Source organism: Scyliorhinus canicula, chromosome 10 (assembly GCF_902713615.1).
Source record: "Scyliorhinus canicula chromosome 10, sScyCan1.1, whole genome shotgun sequence".
NCBI classification, from domain to species: domain Eukaryota; kingdom Metazoa; phylum Chordata; class Chondrichthyes; order Carcharhiniformes; family Scyliorhinidae; genus Scyliorhinus; species Scyliorhinus canicula.
In genome coordinates, this window is record NC_052155.1 from 153,990,738 (window position 1) to 154,012,958 (window position 22,221).

At 44.5% G+C, this 22,221-nt stretch overlaps 1 protein-coding gene across 1 annotated transcript in view; it reads right to left on the reverse strand.

Annotated features, from left to right (window-relative positions):
• Positions 1–573: 573 nt before the first annotated feature.
• Positions 574–22,221, reverse strand: part of pou6f2 (POU class 6 homeobox 2) — an 828,619-nt gene continuing 806,971 nt past the window's right edge. Inside the window, 1 exon segment of the mRNA XM_038809943.1 lies at positions 574–5,055. Within this exon segment, the coding sequence (XP_038665871.1) occupies positions 4,551–5,055 (505 nt within the window). The 3' untranslated portion in view covers positions 574–4,550.

Sequence of the window (22,221 nt, forward strand, 5' to 3'; positions counted from 1 at the left end):
TTTACCAGGATGTTGCCTGGTACGGAGGGCATTAGCTATGAGGAGAGATTGAATAAACCCGGTTTGTTCTCACTGGAACGACAAAGGTTGAGGGGTGACCTGATAGAGGTCTACAAAATTATGAGGGGCATAGACATGGTTACTTTATTACAACAGTGACTCGGCCTCAAAATGCAACTCCTTCTTTCTGTTTGCTTGTTCATTCTTAAGACAACAGAAAACATAATTTGCAGAAATAATTTCTCTCCCTGAACTGTTTCTTGCTGTTATAAATGTTACTCTCTTGTTAAAAGTCAGTAATAAAAGAACAGACAGAAAAATAATTCAATAAACTGGCTCCCGCTCATGGTGTTACGGTGATAGTGTCAGTCCGTTGGACAGAATTCCTTCCCCTCTTAAAGTCAACAGTTGTCTATTAATCCAGGAGGACGACGAAAGATCATACTTACATGTGTCACGTCATCTCCTCTGCAACCATGCTGAAGACACCTTCCACACGCTGGAGGAATCAACATAAAATCGCACAAACAGCAAAACGAAAGTATCCATGAAATAATCATTAAAAAAAAAAAATCATTTCAAATGTTTTGTTTAATTTTTAATGGTACAAAGTAAAAGTGACAAATCTGAAGCTGTTTAGAAATACACAAAGTGCAGCTTAACTGACCATACAGATATTGCTGTAGATAAAGTACAGTATTTTCAGTCTATAAAAGGTAAGCAACCTGTGCAGGTAAGTCAGCTTTGGTTTAAGTGTCTGAGCAGTAAGGATCTTGACCTGGTGAATTTGGTCTCTGGCTTCAGTTTATAACCTCCATTCCATTGAAGCTCCAACAGGATGATCTTCTTACTGTCAGTGTAACAGTGGTGTGTTTCACACCCAAACTTTCTGCAGCAATTTATTTGAGTGACCCTGGCAACAATTGTATAGCTTTTAGCAAAATGTTCATTTGCAAATGAATGAATGAATGGACACTGTGCTACACATAGAGCTTTCTTAATTTATAAACAAGCAAACACATGACTTTCACATTCAGCTGAGAACAATGCAAACTTCAACCCAAACATATTTTATTCAATTGATCAAAGTCTAATAAGGAAATTAGTTGTTTTGAATGTTGTAATTTAGGGTTCTAGAAGTAGAGTGTTGAGGTAAAGCATTTATAAAGAGATTTAAAAAGTAACAGTTTAATATTGTGAGATTGTCTGTAATATCGAGCCACATCTATACAATGTGCATATACCTATACCCATTTATTCTGAGCTTTGGTCCAGCATTGATAAGATGAGCAAAGGCATTTAGATTCTATATTTGGTTACAGCTTGAGTTACAGTAAGCCTCTACTTATCTTCCTCAGTTCCATTCAGTATGTCTCATTTCCTGGAATGTGGTAGAAATGTGACAAATGAGTTAAACCTTTTCAAACATTTAGATTCTTCAGAATCTCTTAGCTTGTCGCTATAATTAAACAAAGATGCTGAAGGGGACATACACACACAAGCTACTGAAGATAAGGAAAATAAATATGGAATTAAGGTAAGACGCACAATGAATGTAAACAGCAGCTATCAGAACTGCAAAGTCTCTCTTGATGGCCAGTGGTGTTCTTGTAACATTGGTTTACTTCCCTTTACAAATGGTTGTGCCGTACGCCTGGGACTGTACTGCTACATCATTGAAGAACATCTATCGATCATTCAATTGGCAAATCTAATCAAAAAGACTACTGCCAGGTAAGTAATCCAGTCCTGCAAAGATCTTCATCGCATTGCCATGATCTGACTGTTTTATGATACAGTTCCGTAATAACACCTTAAAGTGTGTGCCTTATCAGTAATGGAAAGTGTGATGACCATTAGGCCTTGAGCTGCTTGTGTTTAATAAAACCTTCAAGGTAGCAATGTGCTTAATGTCCAGATAAAATTATCACTTTTTTTTCGCCATCTCAGCTCTGTATTTGCAATTTTTTACTTTCCATTGTGTTGGGCGGAGGCTCCTGTGAAAGGACATGCACCTTTTAACACACTGCAATTATATCACTAGGCCTCAGGCACACTGCTTTCCCAACAGTTCAGTGTCATCTACAACAATCTCACTATTATGTTCATTTTTATGACCTGCAATGTTTCATTATTGCCCACCTCTATTCACCAATTGGACGAACAATAATTCACCAGATGAAGTGCTTGGGTACAGTGTAACAAATGTCACACTCACAGCCTCAGTTAACTTGGCCTTACTGTCTGGAACACTCGCCTTGAACTCTTCCACCTTTAAAGCATTCTCAAAACCTATGACTTTTATCAAGTATTCAGTTATCCCTGCTCACCCGTCCTCCCCTGGCTTGGGTTCTGCACCTTCTGTAAATAACTTCACTTGACTGCTTTGCAATGTATGTGAAGCACACACTGTATTGCTTTGAGTTATGGTCAAACCCAATGAATCCACTTCAATGCACATTGTTGTCAAGACTGTTCAATAGACAGTTAAATTTGTCAGCTGTGTTTGTGCCAATGCGACTGAGAAACAAAAGCTGCTCAATGTGGAAAAAACTATTTGGTTCTTGTATATCATTCTATTTGATCTTGAATTAATAGAGGATGAACAGTATGCAAGCAGAAGAAAGAGCTATCTACTCAATAAGGGACTTTGCTGATTCGAAACCGTGCACTCTGTGTGGGTCACAATTTCAGCAAATGATTCTCACTGTTTACCATTTTGGATGTGCACAGATGACTGCTTTATCGCCGCGCTAAAATGAAATCCATGTAGAAAAAAAACTAGTCAGTGGCAGAAAAATTGGATTAAGAAACATTATTTCCATAATATCTGTATACTTATCTGTCGTAACAATTGGTTTGCCCTGTTTGGTGCTATCAATATTCACATGACAACTTCATTCTCCGCATGGAACCTGAAATTGTCGTATCTTGACCTAAATATAATTTGCAAAGTTCAGTAAATAACAACTGAATAACCGAAATAATCACTTTTCATTTGCGTCTTTGAAATTTAATGCTGGAGGAGGCCATTGTGTTAAAAGTATACCACAGATGAATTATTAAATCACCTGATGAACACAAGGCACCAATCTACCAGAAAATAAAGACTTGGAATTCATTCCCAATTCCCACTACTCTCTTCTAAACTAACTTTGGTCATGAATCTGAACACTGCGAGAGCAGGTATTCCTTCGACATAGTTGAAATATCTCATGGTTTAGGCACTTTCTATGCCTAAACTGTTGCTAAATTAACCAAGTAACATGATTTTTGGGTAATGTCTTTTTTGGCATAGCTGAATCAGTTATTTTGCCCAACAAAGAAACATTAACATTTGAAATTAAAGAATATGCATATGTCTCTGCATGTGTGTATCTGTGCACGCATATTAGTGTGTGAGCATGTTTGCATGCATGTGTGTGTATATGCATGTGCGTTTCTATGTGCTTCCATTTGTGTGTGCATCTGGCAAACTGATGGATGTTCAGCAATCTAAAGTTTAGTGACATAAACATGAGCTGTTAAATAAATTTGATTACCAGTCAGTCTGTGCTTCTAATACTTCATCTGAATAAATACGTCTGACAATAGAAGCAGCCCTTGAGGTCATGACCCAATCTACTTTCTCATTTGACCGTTGTTATTTTTCACTTAACCAGTATGCTATTGAAACTCTTTGGCTAACAGGCTTTGGAAAAACATTGTTTTGTGCACAAAATTCACACTGATGCCGCAATTACACAAACAACTGAGGCTGTGACACAAGAGTGCTAAATAAAACCGCTTCACGCTCGTGGCCATATTTGTAAAGAAGGGACAACCAACATTAACATTACTGGCAATGTGCACAATTTCCATTTGTTTTGCACTACTAAAATACAGTGCAATTAAAAACCCATCACATAGAAACAGTGGCGATTGCCAAATTACATAGAAATTGTTGGCATGTGAATATTTCCGGTCTTACAATAGCACAGAAGACAAAATGACAACCTTGTAATTAATGGCTTCTACAGTTGTGTTACCCCCAACACGACAAACGGACACAATCTGTGAAAGGGAAAAAAGTAATTCATCCAATTTTAGTAATTACAAATGTAAAACCTTTAACACAATATACACTCAAAAATAGTAGTTAACTTGATTCTGGTGCTTTGCTTCTGACTTTGGTTAACAGATTAATATTAATGCAGCACTTGGTACCTGACAATGACAGGCACTACTTCAGATGTTGTTCCTGTGTGAAATACAGAGCTCTCTGTAACTCATGGAAGGTGTTTCTTTTCAGTCAAATATTTTATGGTACATGAAATGTCTATTTGGTTCAGTTTCAGTCTGCTAAACGACTGGGTGTTTTTTGAAAATGTTGTTCAAACTAATTCTACCGCACAGTAATGTGTCGTGTTGCTTTTCTCAACAGTAAATTCAATGGACCGTCTGGAATTGTGTCAACACAGCAGTTTGCAGTCTTATTCTTGCAGGAAATGCGCAAGGACTTTTCCAAAGATGTTTGCTTCACGACTTACTGGTGGACCTTTTTTTTACTTTTAGGAGGCTTCTTCGAAAGAGTCTGTGAGTGGTTCCATGGCCAGCCCTGTCGAAGGCTCGGGTTGTTTTATGCGTTTAATTGTGTTTTTCAGTGCTTGTCTCTTGTTGCAGAACCAAACTCTAACTACCTCCCGATCGTAGTTCAGTTTCTCAGCAATTTCCGTCATTTCCTGCCCTGATGGGTGCGTATTCTTTTCAAAGTGGGCATTTAAGATCTCCAGGGCCTGGGGGGTGAAAGACGTCCGCCGCTTGCGCTTTTTGGAGGGTTCACTGCCGATAAATTCAGTTAGATTCTGCATTCCTGCTCGGTGGCGGGCCTCAGCCTCGGCCATCCACCGCTCAAGAACGGGCTTAATCTTCTGGGCACTTTTAGGGGTGATGTCCAGCTTTTCGAACCTGGCAGGATACAAAAGGCCAGGGTTCAGTTTGGCTGTCAGACTGCTAGCTACAGAGCTCTCTTGGGTATCCTGTGGTAGGAAAAAGTGGCTTCTCAGGATGGTGTGTCTGAGGAAAGTTGAGAAAGAAGAGTCTTACTCTGATGCTCTGCCAGGGTGGGATGCTACTGATTGATTAATGGGCAGAGACACTTAGAATTGGCCCTGCCACGTTACACGAAGACCATTTGCCAATAAGAGTTAATCTTAAAAGCATAATTTCATCAATTCACATACAACTTACATCAGCTTAATATCTCCACAGCAGTTATCAAAATTCTTACTCCCAAAGTAGAAAAGATATAAGCATTTATACAATTTTTCCAGTTAATATTGTGTCTATGTTATTCACATAAAGGGTTAGTTACACCACAAATGACACTAAGTCTCATTTCAATTTGGAGAGAAAAAACATGCAAACAAAACAAAAACACTGCTTCAAATTACCCGTTTTTGGTAGAAAATGGGACGGAGCCTGCGATAAGATCAATGGGACAATTGTCCAATTGGTTCTTCAGAGACTGGGCAGGTACCAGGATTCCACCCGCAGTAATGAGAATTGGAGCAGAAAGAGGGAAATTGTGCTCACAGCAGCACCATAATCAGCTCACCCACGTTGCTGAACATTCGAGATGTAGCAGAGGCAGCAGCTTTTTGACCAACTCTGTCTCATCAGCAATGTCACTCGTCTAGGCTCTGCTTTTAAAGCCCCTCTTACGGATTCAATCACAGGTAATTTTATCAGCCTCTATAAGGTGTTGGACTGTCAATTTAAAATAGTGTGGATTCAGCAAGATAGAGTAATGATGAAACTTGACAATAAATACAATGGGCGGGATTCTCCGACCCCCCGCCGGGTCGGAGAATCGCTGGGGGCCGGCGTCAATCCCGCCCTGCCATGTCCCGAATTCTCCGGCACCAGAGATTCGGCGGGGGCGGGAATCGCGCCGCGCCTGTCGGCAGGCCCCCCCCTGCCAATTCTCAGGCCCGCGATGGGCCGAAGTCCCGCCGCTGTCATGCCAGTCATGTCGGCGTGAATCAAACCACCTACCGTACCGGCGGGACTAGGTGGCGCGGGCGGGCTCGCGGGTCCTGGGGGTGGGGCGCGGGGTGATCTGGCCCTGGGGGGTGCCCCTATGGTGGCCTGGCCCGCGATCGGGCCCACCGATCGGCGGGCAGGCCTGTGCCGTGGGGGCACTCTTTTCCTTCCGTCTTCACCATAGTCTTCACGATGGCGGAGGCGGAAGTGACTATGTTACTTGGCGGAGGCGGAAGTGCCCCCTCCCCTGCGCATGCATGGGGATGACGTCAGCAGCCGCTGACGCTCCGGCGCATGCACGGACCTCCGCCGGCCGGCGAAGTCCCTTCGGCCCCGGCTAGCGTGGCGCCAAAGGCTGTTCCTGGCGACCGGCGGGGCGCTAACCACTCCGGCGCGGGCCTAGCCATTTGGCCACTTTTGGTAGTAATTTGTTCAGATTGCTCCAATGGAAATTTCATCGATATAAACAGTTCTTTTCAAACATACCCATAAGCAAGTGACTAACTAAATGAAATTAACATTTCATTTAATTTAGACTTGTTATTATTATAATCCGCGAGATGTTAATTGCTGAGCTAACCAAATATCAAAGGGAAACCTAACCCACGTATCACAACCATTTTTTGTTTGTATTCTGACAATGAGAAGAAAAGCCCACATAATGTAAAAGCTACAAATTCCAGTAACACTTTTGGGATTTTAAACATTAATTCAAAACATTTATCAACAACAGAAAATAAAAATTAAATACCCAAGATTATAGTTACACAGTCAAATTTTGCTTCACAAAACATTTTCCCAAAGGACTCCCTACTTGGTCAGACTCTAAAGTAAATACATTCCAGGAACAATTCCTTATAGATGTTTAACTGTAAAAATCCAGTAATATTACTCCCAAGATTTAGTGAGGCATACCATACAACCTCTAAATCCTCTTTGCCACTCTGCTGTGCAAATACAAAACCTCAGACACAAAATTGTTTCTTGCAGCCTCAAGACTTTTCTGGCTTGACCGAGTGACTGATTTAAACATCACCTCTTCCTGCCCAGATCTGTTGCTAGCAGATCTTCCCCAAACTGCCAAAACGTAACACAGCTCAACATTGCTCTTTAAATATTATTTTTCTGTTTCATCTTTGATTCCATTGTCCTTAGCACCTCTTTGAAATGTAACATTCCCAAAATAAAAGATCTTTCATGTTCTCCCTGCACCCCACTTTTGGGTCAGATAAAATACAATAATCTTTCCTTACTAATTTTGACCTTTCCCAAGTTTTAAAACCTTTCCTCTCCTTTGAAATTTAACAGCTGAAAATCCAAACTTTTACTTATCTCCTAATGCAAATTTCTACTCATTGCGTGTTATTTATAGAACATTTACCTCCCCTTACCTACTTTGAATGCATTCCTTTAACATTTACATTCCCTTCATATCTCAAACCCTACCAGATGATCAGTCCCCAACTTAAATAAATTAATATAATATACAGACACTCAAACCTTCTTCATAGAAGAACACAATAGGACCCCCTCCAAAATATTTTAAAAATACATCTCTTGTCACACTTGTACAGTTATAGTTAATTGGATTGGCATTACTGTGGATACTTATTGACAACATATCTTTGTCTATGTCAAAAGTACTTCCATTGCTCTTGAGTGTATTATATGGATTCGGATTCATGAAGGTGAACTTTGAGTAGCTTTGCTCCCACTGCTGAGCCTTGCCAGACATAAAGGGGAGATCTTGCATTAATATGACACCTTTCACAACCCCGGGGCATCCCAAAGTGCTTTTCACCTGTTTCGCATTTTTCTGAAATGTAGTCACTGTTTAATGTGGAAAAAAGTGCAGCCATTGTGTGCACAGCAAAATCCCACAAACAGCAATGAGATAGAATAAATGACAAGGTAATCTGTTATAGGGCCAAATTGAGGGATAAACATTGGCTAGAGCACCAGGACAATGCCCTGGTCTTCTTCAAATAGTGTTCTAGAATCTTTAATGGCCTTCTGACAGGACACTTAGGACCTCAGTTCCATAGCCTGAATTTTTCAGATGGTGGGTTCTCATTTCCTGCCATTCAGAGAGCCGCTGCTGACACCGAGTGAGCCGCAGCCATTTCACATTCGAATGAATGTCAAGCGGCTGCAGACTGGACGTCCACCCCTCAGATTGGCCGGCAGCTCTCTTGCCCCAGTGGACAGAAGAAGAAATGCAGGAGGCTCTCGTAACCTAAGTCCGGGTACCAGACACTGTGTTTGATTCCAAGGATCGAAGGGCAGGGAACGCAAGGAAGGCCAGAGGTGCACAAAGGGGACGATCGGGGGGAGGCCGGGAAGGAGACGGGGGAGGTGGGGGATGGAGGGGAGGGTAGTGTGGAGGCTGCCAGATTTAATGGGATGCCTGACTTCTGATGGGGGTGCCCCCCACTCCCCACTGAGAAGTAAACTTTTTGATCTTCAGCTTTATCTGAAGCAAGTTCAATGCTCCTGCCAGACTCAAGATCAAGACTGGGTGGGAAACAGCCCTTAAAGTAGCCAATAATTGGCCACTTAAAGACCTCAATTGGGGCAAGGGCGGGCTTTCAATCTGAGGCAATGCCCACCCCAGCGTAAATTCGGGGCGCGGTCAGGACAGGTGGGAACCTGAAGGGAATCCCATCCTTTCAATTTCATGCTCCCCACCCTTCCTGTAAAGCCACTGATAGGGGAGTGTCAACTTCTGTTCCATGTCTTATCTGAAAGATGGCACTGCACAATGCAGAATTCCTCCAGTACGGCACTAAGTGTTAACCTGAATTATTTGCTCAAATTTCAGTATATAATAACAGACCTTGATCAGAGATGGGTTTATAACACAATAAGGCTTATTTAGTGACCGGTGTTCTTGTTTAATGAGATTCCCAAATCAGCAGCCCCACTTGACAAAGTTGACTGAGTTATGCAGGATTCAGTCCTTGCACCTTTAAAAAAAAAACTGTGGGAAGCGGATTTTCCACTTTAACTTTTGGTTTTATCTAAAATGCTTTTCTGAGAACAGAATCTCCCACCTTCGACCTTTAAAATGCATATCAAATTAAGTTTTGTAAATTTCAATGAGAATATTAGAGAACACTCAAGTGCTCTTTGCATTATTTCTGTTTTAATCTCTTGCCCTGGGGTTTAATTGTTTGTTTTGGTAAATTAATGACTGTTTTTAGGAATCTCTAGTAATTTGAGACATAAATTATACAGAAATCAAAACTGGCATATTCAGTTTCTTCATTCAACAGATTGGTATTCAAAGCATTAGAATACAGGGCCTGGAGTCGGCACATCAGTTCTTTGAACCATCTCCGCCACTTAATTAGATCACAGCTTATCTGTACCTTAATTCTTTTTACCTGTTTCGGCTCCATATCCCATAAAGACGTGTCTAACGAAACTCTATTAATCTCAGTTTTGAAATTTTCAAATAATCCAGCCTCAACTGCTTTTTTGAGGGATATCCATGACCCTTTGTATGAAGAAGTGCTTCATGAAGCATTCCTGCACAGCCTAGCTCTAAGTTTGTTATGCCTCCTTATTCGGGACTCCTCACTCGGGGCATAGTTTCTCTCTGTCTTCACTTATCATGGGCGTGATCCAATGACCACGCTGCGCCGGAAAAGCAGCTTGTCACGGCGCAACGTAATCAATAAAAGCCGGGAGGCTCCGCTTCCGGGACCTACCCGGCTTGTAATGCCTCGTGAGATCCAACGCAATCTCGCGAGATGTTGCGATGTAAATCCCACCCATTGTGGGTGGGATCACCTTTTGGCAAATCTAAATATTAGAGCGAGACAGTTAGTCTCACTCTAATGTGCAGATTCCCGAGGAACCTGAGGCTTTGGGAATCATCCCCTTTGCCTTGGATGAGCGCCGTTTAGCACTGGTCCCCACACATGTCGACTAGATGGAACTTGTGGGGGTCTCCCAAGGGATTGGCGGCTGCCCTTTGGGCAGGGTTGTGCCCTATTGTTGCTGGTGCCTGCCTGGCATCCTGGCAGTGGCACCTGGGTGCCAGCCTGGCATTGCAAGCTACTATGGGCACTGCCAAGCTGGCATTTTTCCATGCGCATGATCTGGCTGGGGACCCTCCCATAGTGTGTTTGGGGAAGGGGAGGCCAAGGATCGCTTCGGGGGCCTCGGAGATTGGCTTGCTATATTGGGGAGTTCGGACGAGCGGAGCTCCTCAGTGAACAAAATGGGGGTATGTGCAGCCTTGGCTGTGCCTTCCCCATTCAGGCACTTTATACAACCTGAGTCGTGTCGTATAGCCATATGTTTCTTTGCACTGCGAGTGCTGGGAAACATGCGGTTAAACATGCTCGCTATGGAACGTTGTTCCCGTTTGATTGAATCGAGCCCCATTTCTTTTAATCACCTTAACCACCTCAAATAGATGTCAGTATAGGTCTTCTATACTTCAGGGAATAAAAGTTGATGCAAGCTGTCTTCATAATTTAACTCTAAATTATGTAGTTTGGGACCTGTAACAAGGTTGAGATATTGAGGCTCTGTGGTACTCGCTGCAAGACAGAACGTAGGGATTGGTTGTCTCTGTGAAATCTAAAGTAAACTCTGCTGCCTGGGGCAGCACGGTAGCACAGTGGTTAAATAAGTTGCTTCACAGCTCCAGGGTCCCAGGTTCGATTCCTGGCTTGGGTCACTGGAGTCTGCACATTCTCCCCGTGTCTGCGTGGGTTTCCTCCGGGTGCTCCGGTTTCCTCCCACAGTCCAAAGACTGTCGATTAGGTTAGGTGGATTTGTCATGCTGAAATGCCCTTAGTGTCCAAAATAAAAGATTTTAAAAACTGTTGCCTGTATGCTAACTCACACCAAGTCCCATTCACTCATCATCCCTGTGCTTGCTGACCCACATTGGTTCCCAGTTGACCAACACCTTGATTTTAAAATTATCATCTTTGTGTTTAAATCTCTTCATGATATTGCACCTCCCTATCTCTGTAACCTCATTAAGGCCTCTACGAAGCAGCTCTATATAAGTGCAAAGTGTTGCTGTAAACGTCTAAATCATAGATCATAGAATTTACAGTGCAGAGGGAGGCCATTCGGCCCATCGAGTCTGCACCGGCTCCTGGAAAGAGCACCCTACCCAAGGTTAACACCTCCACCCTATCCCCATAACCCAGTAACCCCACCCAACACTAAGGGCAATTTTGGACACTAAGGGCAATTTATCATGTCCAATCCACCTAATTTGCACATCTTTGGACTGTGGGAGGAAACCGGAGCACCCGGAGGAAACCCACGCACACACGGGGAGGATGTGCAGGCTCCGCACAGACAGTGACCCAAGCCGGAATCAAACCTGGGACCCTGGAGCTGTGAAGCGATTGTGCTATCCACAATGCTACCGTGCTGCAGGCTCTATTAAAACGGCTCCCACATACTAGAGCTGGAGGAGTACAATTCACTTTAATAATAGCAAGGTTGCCAGAGAGTGTGGTGGAGGAGGGGGTGAGGGGGGCTTGAGGGGTGCGGGGGAGGCAGAGGTCAGGAAGGAATGGACGTTTGCACAGAATTTGGATCTGTTGGGTTTCTGTCCATGGCAATTGCCGAAAGAGTTTCTTTCTTGAAACATAAATGGGAGATTTCCAGGCAACCCTGGGGAATCAGGGTCTGTGAAGGTTTGAGTGCTACCCAGTCACACGTCCATGGACGTTATGAAATTCTACATATGATTGCAAAGTTTAAGTGAAGGGATCTAATCAAGGCTTTCAAAATTATAAAAGGATTTGAGAGCTAAATTGAAAGATTGCTTCGATTCATTGGTGGGTCAAAACAAAGGATATAAATGAGCATTATCTCAAGTAGAATGAGGAGGAATTTTAATAACTGTCTGATTTTTCAAGTGTATTCAATATTCAGCAAACAATTTTATTGCACAATGACTTTTGTTTCCAATTAAGCTCCAATTATCATTTTGGGTTTGAGATGTAGATGACAAGAATAAAGAGAGACAGTTGATTTTGTACCGAACCTCGGTTAGATTACAGTCAGAGAATTGTGTCAGCATTGTACCAGATAGGGTAGCACGGTGGCGCAGGGGTAGCACTGCAGTGTCATGACGCCGAGGTCCCAGGTTCGATCCTGGCTCTGGGTCACTGTCTGTGTGGAGTTTACACATTCTCCCCGTGTTTGCATGGGTTTCGCCCCCACAACCCAAAGATGTGCAAGGTAGGTGGATTGAACACACTAAATTGCCCCTTAATTGGAAAAAATGAATTGGGTACTCTAAATTTAAAAAAAAGCATTGTACCAGATGACGTGTCGTTAATTGTTGTTGAGTGCTGTGTCCTACACAATCTGGCTTTCTCGTGGGGAGATCAGATGGAGGAGGAAGACTACAGTCGTTAACCTTTGAGGGCAACTCCAAAACAGACTCCGAGGAGGAACCTGTATAGCCGCAGCCTCATGCTGAGGACGTAGCAAAGCAGAAGCTTTTGGGAGCCAGGAGGATGGGGAAGCTCTTATTGAAAGGAGTTTCTGGTATGGCTCTAAAGACAACACTCCATATCCTTGAAAAGCTGCAATTATATTATTGCCTGACGATCATGAATCCCTCCTGACACAATCTTTCTCCTGCGTATCCTCTTTGAAAAAGCTATCATGCTCAATTACTTTCTTGGTTTGTGTTGCAGGCCTCCTTATTGGCACGCACAGCACAAAAAGGACATGTGGTATGACGTGAGGTCTTAATGCAGTGATATGGAATAACACTGCAGAAGTCATAGACATAAAGATTTCACCCCGATTGCCTCTCAGTGCTTCCAGCGATTTTTTAAACCATTCACGAATGCTTCGACTTGGTGCTCCCCCATTGCTGCCGGCTGCATTGAAGGCAGGCTGCAGATTCAGATGCCCCATTGATCTGGATGATCTTGGTGGTTATCCTTTGGTTGTCAGAGGCTGTTAGGGTCTCGGCCCGGAGGGAGTTTCCAGCACAATAATGAGATGCTCCTGAGTTGCCGCGGTATCTTCAGACAAGACAGTCACAGGCAGAGGGGCGGAGGGGCTGCTGTCACCATCAGAAGCACCCTGAGAGGAGCCCGCAGGTTCAGATAGCTGCTACTCATCCACCAACATGAGGATTGTTTTTACCTCCCTGCTCAACATAGATGGACGAGCAGAGTCACCAGGTGCTTCATCCATCTCTGACGCTGGCAATGCTCTGCCGAGAAAACTGCCAAAGGTTGAGCTTACAGATCTGAATGCAAGCCCAGAAACCCTTCATGGAGCTCCTGGAGTTATTATTGAATTTACAGTGCAGAGGAGGCCATTTGGCCCATCGAGTTTGCACCGGCCCTTGGAAAGAGCAACCCACTCAAGTCCACACCTTCACCCTGTTCCCATAACCCAGCAACCCCACCTGTTGCTTCATAAGAGTTTCCAATCTCTCGATTGAGGGTGCTGTGCATCCAGAGCTGAAGATGACTGCGTGTGCTCATGTCCCACATGGACTTCTCCATTGTAAAAACCATGGCACGCAAACCCTCTGGAAGCTCCGCCGCTTTTCCATGGACATTCCATGGGACATCCAGCATTTGCCACTTAATGGATAGCTGCAGATGCTCATCGTCTGCCTGGTCTCAGCATCTTCCTAGTTGCCAACACACCTCTGGCGGTCAGCGCTCTGGGAGCTCTCAGTCTCCAACAGCTCCTCAGGCAAACGTAATGTGATTTCCCCTGTGTGTGCAACCTTCAGTACTGATGACCTCAAACCCACCAAGCTGCCAGTATCTGAGGTGGTGTGAGATGTGGAGCAAGGAGGTGATTCAGTAGCATTTGAGGGTCCCTCCCTCAGAGGTTAAGGGTTGACCATCCGGATCCTCACTGGTTGGACGATGATCCATCTGATGAATAAAAAACAGCAGTGAGTACACATGAACATTAATGAAGTAAAGTGGCTTCTGCTGCCTTTTTCATATTGTGTAGAACTATTCAAACATTAATTGATGCAAGAACATAGGGAAATAATGGGAATAGCCTTCTACTCCGAAACCCATTGGCCTCTATTTCTGAACTACTCCCCATCGCAAGTATTCCCTTTCATTCTTACCCTCCTCCGAAACCCCTGGCTCTGCTCGACCAGTAGATCTCGCCCTCTGCTCACAGGCCAACTCGAAAATGTCCTCCTCCATTGGCATCAGCACAGCCAGATGTGGAACACCACCATCAGTATGGCTGTGTTCCACCACATTGTGCTTCCTCTTCTCCTGTGAGGACAAAAGGAGATTCATGAGTCCCTCTTTGATATGGCCAAGGCTTACATTCTCTTCTCCACCAGCACTGGTCCATGTGCCCAACATATTGCAGGACTTCCTCCTTCGAGACATGCCCACTGTTCTGTTATGCTGTTTGATTAACGCAAGTTGCTATTGACCATAGACGATGTTGAAAGACACTCCAGTCCTTGAAGTAAGTTGAAAGGATTTATTCAGTAACAACAGCTAGATAAATGAGTTCGACACTCTGCTGATCTAACTCTAGTAACTCAGTGATAATGACTAACTGTACAACTGGGATCTAGGCCACATGTGCCAACCCAGCCTGAGATCTAAACTATTCTGGTGCTAATCCTACAGTCCCTGCCAGGAGTGAGAGAGAGGGTCTAGTGTGTGTCTGGTGTTAGAATGAGTTGTGTAGTGCTCTCTAGTGGTCGTGCCACAGCCGGGTGTTCTGATTAACTCCTTCATTTCATGTCAGTCTATATATCATTACATCTCCCCCTTTTTTTCTTACATTACAGGTGTGGTACTAGGGAATTGTAGATATAATGATGTGATATGTACGATGTTTTATATACAGAGCAAACAGGGAAGAGAAAATGTTCACAGGTTCAGTCTCTGAGGCTTCCGCCTTGTCCTTAATGACCTCCTGAGAGGTGGCGGTGGAGATGTCGGTGGCTTGATCGTTGTGTGTGTCTCACGACCAGTGGAAACGTCTTGTGTTCTTACAGGCCCGACAGTTTAACCTCAGTGGTGGGAAATCTTTTTGAAATGATCGCTTGGGACAAAATTAACAATCACTTGGACAAACCTGGATTAATTAAGGTAAATCAGCATTAACTTTTTAAGAGCAATTTGTGTTTAACTAACTTAATGAGAGCTTTTTGTTGAGGTAGCAGAGAGGATAACAGGAAGCAATGATGAGGCTTCTGCAGTTGATGTGGTGCACATGGACTTCTAAAAGATGTTTAATGATGAAGTGCCACATAATAGGCTTGTCAGCAAAGTTAAAGGTCATGCAATAAAAGGGATAGCAGCATGGATATGAATTAGGCTGAGTGGCAAAAAATAGAGTCGTGGTGAGCGTTTGTTTTTCAGACTGGAGGAAGGTTGATAGTGGAGTTCCCTCAGGATCAGTGTTAGGATCATTGCTTTTCTTGATTTATATTAATGACATAGACTTGGGTGGACAGGGCTCAATTTCAAAATTTGCAGATCCAAAACGTGTATGTAATGTGAACTGTGAGAGCAGTGTTAAAATTCAAGAAGACACTGACAAAATGATGGAATGGGTGGACAAGTGGTAGATGGAAATTTAATGCAGAGAAGCAGAGGCCGATTAATATATTGTAAGGCTCTGTGTGCACGTTCATTTCTGTCCACCCCACGACATCACGCCCCTCCTGACCCCACCCACCTTTGCTTTACAGAATGCAAAGGCGCAAGTCATAAAAATACACAAAACACACTCTCCCTCCCTCCAAAATGCACCCAAACCTTCACACACTCTCCCTTCCTGCAAGTTTTCAGCCCCAGCTAACCCCCTTTCACACACTCCTCCCTGGGCCCCCCCAACCCTCACACTCTCACTAACCTTGCTCGCCTGGGATCTTCAAGACAGCCTCCTATCTCACTCGTTGCTGATAAGGCTTGCTCCGGCGTCTCGCTGTTGCTGACTAGCCTGCCTTTTGCCTTGGCTGGATCGAGTTAAGCCTTGCTGCTCAATGGCTGCTGACCGGTTGACTCACCTTGTGGTTTTTACTTGGCTTCTTGCCTCGCTGTTGCTGGCTGGTCTACCCTCCTCGGTGCACGGGGTCAAGTCGCCCCTCGCCTGCTTCCCTCGCTGCTCGACAGTTACTGATCCCGACTAGATTGCTTAGCATCTCATGGCTTTTGCCCGGCCACTCATGCCTTGCTGTTGCTGGCTTGCCTGCCCTCAGGCCTGGCTGAGTCGAGTTGTTCCTCGCCGGGTCCCCTTTCTGCTCGACGGTTGCTGATTGGCTGGTTTGATTTGATTTGTGTTTTTGCCTGGCACTTCACGCCTCGCCTCACTGTTGCTGGCTCGCCTGCCCTCAGCCCTGGATGAAGAAACCTGTGCTCTTTTTTCAAAAGTTAAAACAGAGGGGGCGGTATGTGTCTATCCTGCAGCACCCATAGGGGCTGGTTTGGCACACTGGACTAAATCGCTAGCTTTTAAAGCAGACTGAGGCAGGCCAAAAGCACGGTTCAATTCCCGTACCAGCCTCCCCGAACAGGCGCCGGAATGTGGCGACTAGGGAATTTTCACAGTAACTTAATTGAAGCCTACTCGTGACAATAAGCGATTTTCATTTCATTTCATTGTCCGGTGCGGCGCGCCCCGCCGGCAGCGTGATTCTCTGTCCCGCCAGCCAGCCAATGGGGTTTCCTATTGCGGGAAAATCCACAGGCGTGAGTGCACTGCCGGTGAAAGGGAGGATACCGCCCAAAATCTTCTACCTCTGCTTCTCTCCCCCTTCGCCGAAATCACCTCTCATTCCGTGTGCGTGCCACAACATTTGGGCTAGTCTGTTTTCCCGCCCTCAGGGGACTCAACCAATCAGAGACTGATGTTGCTCTAAATTGCCTGCTGATAGGCTAAACAAGTACAAATAACCCCAGCAAATGCAGTGTTATCAGGCTCCCATTGGTGCCCAAAGACACCAGGTGGCGGGGGACAACCCCCCCCCCCCCCCCCCGCACACACACACATTGGCTGGAGCTCTGTGCCTAGGAACAATGTGCTTCGTTGTCAAACCACCTCTGCAAAGAAGTGTGAAGTGATTTATTTAGGTGGTAAAATCGAGAAGTGGCAATATGAAAAAAGGCAGAATTCTAAATGGCTTTCAGGAGCAGGGGGACCTGGGAGTCTATGTGCACACGTTATTGAAATGGCAGGATAGGTCGGGAAAGTAATTAATAAAGCATAGAGGATCCTGGGCTTTATGAATACGAGTGGCGGCACAGTGGCACTCTTGCCTCACAGCACCAAGGACCCAGGTTCGATTCTGGCCTTGGGTGATTGTCTGTGTGTATTTCCTCCGGGTTCTCCGGTTCTTCCCACAGTCCAAAGATGTGCAAGTAAGTGGATTGGCCATCCTAAATTGCCTGTAAGTGTTCAGGGATGTGCAGATTAAGTGGGGTTACGGGGTTGCGGGGATAGGGCGGGAGACCGGTCAGGGATGTTCTTTCAGAGGGTCGGAGGAGGCTTGATGGGCTGAATGTACTGTAGGGAATGTACTGTACTGCACTGTAGGGATTCCATGATTGATGTATAGAATACAAAAGCAAAGAAGCTATAACACACTGGCTCAGCCTTAATTGGACTGTTCTGTCCCATTCTGGGCACTGCACTTCAGGAAGGAAGTGCAAGCTTTAGAGAGGGTGCCAAAAGGATTGATGGGAATGTCTCCATAGGTGATGGACTTCAGTTATATGGATAGATTTGAGAAGCTGGAGTCATTCAAGAAGACAAGGTTGAGTGAAGATTTGACAGAGCTTTTCAAAATCACGAGGTGCCTGGACAACGTAGGTAAACAGAGATTGCTTTCGTTGGCAGAAGGGTTGAGAACCAGAGGACACAGATTTCACGTAATTGGCCAAAGAACCCAAAGCAACGTGAGGAAAAGCTATTTCCACTCAGTGAGTAGTAATGATCTGAGGTGCTCTCCCTGAGAGGGTGGTGGAGGCAGATTCAGCTGTGGCTTTTAAAACTGAATTGGATAAGCACCTGGGGAGAAAGGAATTGCAGGGCTGAGGATAAGGACGGGAGATAGGGAGGATCTCAACTGCTCTTGGAGAACTGACACGGCCTCAGCAGGCTCATTCTATGAATTCTGATTCACCAGGTTAACGTCAGGAATGAAAAACTATCTTTACAAGGAAGGACCAGCGATACTGGGACTATTTTCACGTAAATAGAGAAAGCTAAGAGATTTTATAAAAGTTTTAAAATCTTGAAGGGTTTTGATGAAGTGAATTAGCACAGACTGTTTTCTCTGGTTGGAGGGATGGGTGGGTGAGAGTTAAGGGCACATCCATTTAAAATGATCTCTATTAGTCAGGAGGGAGGTCACAAAGAGCTATGTTTCTATTAGTGATCTGAGCTTGTGCAGTATTTTCAGAACGACAATTTTACCTTATCTTTTACAATGTAAAAAAGATTAAGGGACTTTATGACGAGTAAAGCAAAGGCAGCAATGCAGAGATTTTCGCACATGAAGGTATATGTGACTACTTTACTGCAAATGAGATAAAAAATAGGGAAGTATGTATGTATATATACTTAACCTGCACGACAATGGGGAAAGAGCAGGGACATGGCACTAATTGGATTGCTCTTTCAAAGGGCTGGTACAGGTGTGATAGGAAGATTAGCCTTCAACTATGTTGCAAGATGCTACCACTCCATGACTGAGGCAGAGACTATTACAACATTTAAAAAGAAAATAGATAAATATTTGAAAAGGTAAAATATATTTGAATATAGGAAAAGAACTGGGGAGTTCCAGTCTTAGAGTTGGGGTTAGGCCTAAGCTCCTTGAGTACTGTAATTTCTATAGCCCTGAGTTTAACACAGGTATGTAGGTGCTGTTGCTGGGAAAAGGCTCGGTCAACTTTAACAAGCAGGTATCATTGGCTCTTGGTCAGTTCCCCTGCTGAAATAGACTGAAAGCAACAGCTGGCTAGCAGGCAGGAGTGCCACTGGATGATAGGAGGCTGTCACCAGGACCTAAGGAACATTCCCCGTTGTGGAGTTAAGTTGCAGAGGTGGGGTTTCAGGAGGCTCTCATGACCAGCCGTGAAAGGGGAGTAGGAGCCTGGTGGCTAAGGGAGGTCTAAGCTTTCCTTGTTGGGCCCAACTGCGAAAGTACTCCTCACTTCTCAGCCCCAAGGTAAGTCAAACACAATAAAACAAATTGCTTACCTCATTGGGTCCCTTCTGGCCCTTTCTATCCCCCCCCCCCCCCCACTCCCCACCCCCCACCTAGTTAGCCTGATTGGAAATCCACAGCAATTACTCTGTTCAGACCCAGGATTAAATTGTCAGGACCACATTCTGTCATCAGCACCCATCAGTACTTCAAACAATACCCTCTGAGTTGAGAAAGAAAGCAACTAGCCAAACTATCCAAAAGACATGAAATGCCCTGTTTTAATATCTCAGCAGATAGGCATACGGAGTGGGTAATATTGGTGGTTGTGTAAAATCGCTGATATAAGATTGGCTGCCTGTAATACAGATGGCGTAGATGGACATGAACATTAGGCAAACTGAAAAATGGGCGGTCCCTCATCGATAGGTGTGTGGTATATATTGGTTGGAGTGCACAATATGAAATCTCCACAGATGCAGGGTGGATATTGAACGGGTTCTTGAACAGGCGAGTCCAATAGACCTAGGCTGTATCATCTGAGGGATGTATAATGGTTGGGCTCTCACAATGTGGGGCATATAACCCAAGCTATGTATAGTGGCCATGGCGCTAAACGTAGTATCCATTTGCGGGCATGGAAGTCATGATGCATTATTACTTTGTACCTGATTGAGAAGATGCAGCACATACTGCTTACCTCTGGAACTGAGGTGTTCAATCTAATGCAAAATGCACTGTTGACTGGCTGTGTGTTCGGTAGGTGGTCCAGGTTGATGCGTGGTGAGTATGAGTTACAGCTATCCTGTACTGCTTAAAATGGAGGTGCATTCTGGCTGCTGCATGTGTCTGGAGCTGTTTGTAGAAGACATTATCAGAAGGAAAAAAGAGGAGCAAGCAGCAGAAGGTTAAAGAGACAGCTCCCAGATTCCTTGATACCGTGCAGGAGGCCTTAGAGATGGAGGTGGAGATGGGGAAAGGGCCTATCTTTCAAAAGGAGGACCTCCAGATATATGCTTCAAATGTAAAATGAATATATAGTCATAGGGGTTAGTGAATAGAGATTGATACGGAGGACTCTTCCCATTATACACCCACATCTATAGAGTCCGCCCATTATACACTTACACCTATGATGTCCGTCCATTATACACTCACACCTATAGAGCCTGCTCCTTATAAACTCTGCTCATTTTACAATACACCCACACCATAGATTCCACCAATTATACACGGTGTCTGATATGCATCCACATTTATACATACCATCCATTATATACCCACATCTGTAGACCTTATCCATGAAAGCTATAGCGTAGGAAAAAGTTCAATGAGCTCACACGAGTGGTCAAAGCCAGTGAATGCATCTCAAATGCCATTTTCTATCCAGTGCATTATTAACCTCACACTTTTCTCAATGCACCACACTCCTATCGCTCACCCATCAGCAATTTCTAGAAATCAGAACTCATGCCTAACATTAATATGCTCCACTTCACTTTCACACTTTCTATGGCTGCCAGACTCACACCTCTCTTACTATGTCCATATACCTCCAGCTATTCAACCATGAGTCACATTTGCCAAGGGATTGTCAATACAATCTTCCCTGTCCCTTGCAGGACAAGGAGACACATAACAAGTGGGAGATGCAAATAACCACTGGGAGAAAGGCTGCAAGCTCTCAGGCTCTTGGAGGTGATGGTGCTCTGAATTATTGACACAAAATTATTGAAACCATTGTAACCTATGGGGCTGAAACCATCCAGGATGATGATATGTTCCTGCTTTATGCAACTTCTCAAATTTCATTTCATCCTCATTCTGCGTTAACCTTGCGCATCTTGCTTTCCATCGACCCACCCATCCCTCAAACCAATACCTTCTTTCTTCCGTGTTCATTTCAGATACTGAAGACTTGCGACCTGGCCAGCCAGTGCAGCTGAGGATCAAAGATGAAAGCAAGAGTAGCCACCTTGTGACATTGTATAAATGAACAGCATGTGAAGAGTTAATGTTATGTTAAAGCTAGCCACTAGAGGGAGCGGCAGTGGAGGGTAATAGGGGCAGTACTATAAATTGCACTGACTCTTCGATTTCTGAGAGAGACGAGAGAGCGAGCTGGAGAGAGTCCAGGAGAGTAGAGTAGAAGAGGTTAGACACAGGAGACATTAATGTAAGCCTACTTGTAACAATAAAAGATTATTATTATTAGTTGTGTATTTGAGAGTTCTGTAGTTAGAGATCGAATAGTTTAATATAGTAACCCTGTACTTGAGGAATACTTACAAATCTTATTTAATAATTAGTTTTGTTCATTAACAAAGCTTGTTGTTCTTTGTTCAACACTACGCATCCAAGCCATCCACGTAAAGCAAAGCAGGGAACAACACCCACCTGACGAAGAGCACTGTCCTTTGGTCAGACATCATTGCTACCTGCTCAGATACTGGCACTGTGAATAGTTTACAGAGAAGTACAGGGGCTATGATCTGCACATAGTCACTAGGCACAGTAGGGTAGCTGCAACGCCAGGGGTAAAGGGCAGCTTTTGAGCCAGCTCCCCACACTGTGGGGTCACAACTGAATTCTGTTGCAGAGGACGCAGGCAAGAACTTCAATAGGGCAGTGTGCAGTAAAAGGCTGACAGGCCTGCACTGGCAGATCTGACAGCTAGTCCGTTATCACTGTCAAGAAGCGTAGAGGTGGCCAGGGATTGGGGCCAAGCTTGTAGCCCCACTTTTCCAACAGTGCTGGCCAACTCCATGGCAGCACATGTGGACACAGCTGTGATGCAGTGTCTGAAGACTGATGTCTCAACTTCCATTTCAGCACAGGCAGAAGTCATCAAACTTACAGGACTTGCACGGGCTCACAACAATCCAGCGATCTGAGCTCCAACACATTAGTAGGAGTGCTGAGGCACCAGTCCTGACACTGGCTGTAGCTCCGAGGGGTACTAACCTGCTGTCTCTCTCTCTCAGGAGGACAGATTACCCTCCACTGCCGCTCCACTTGTGCCCTCGCTG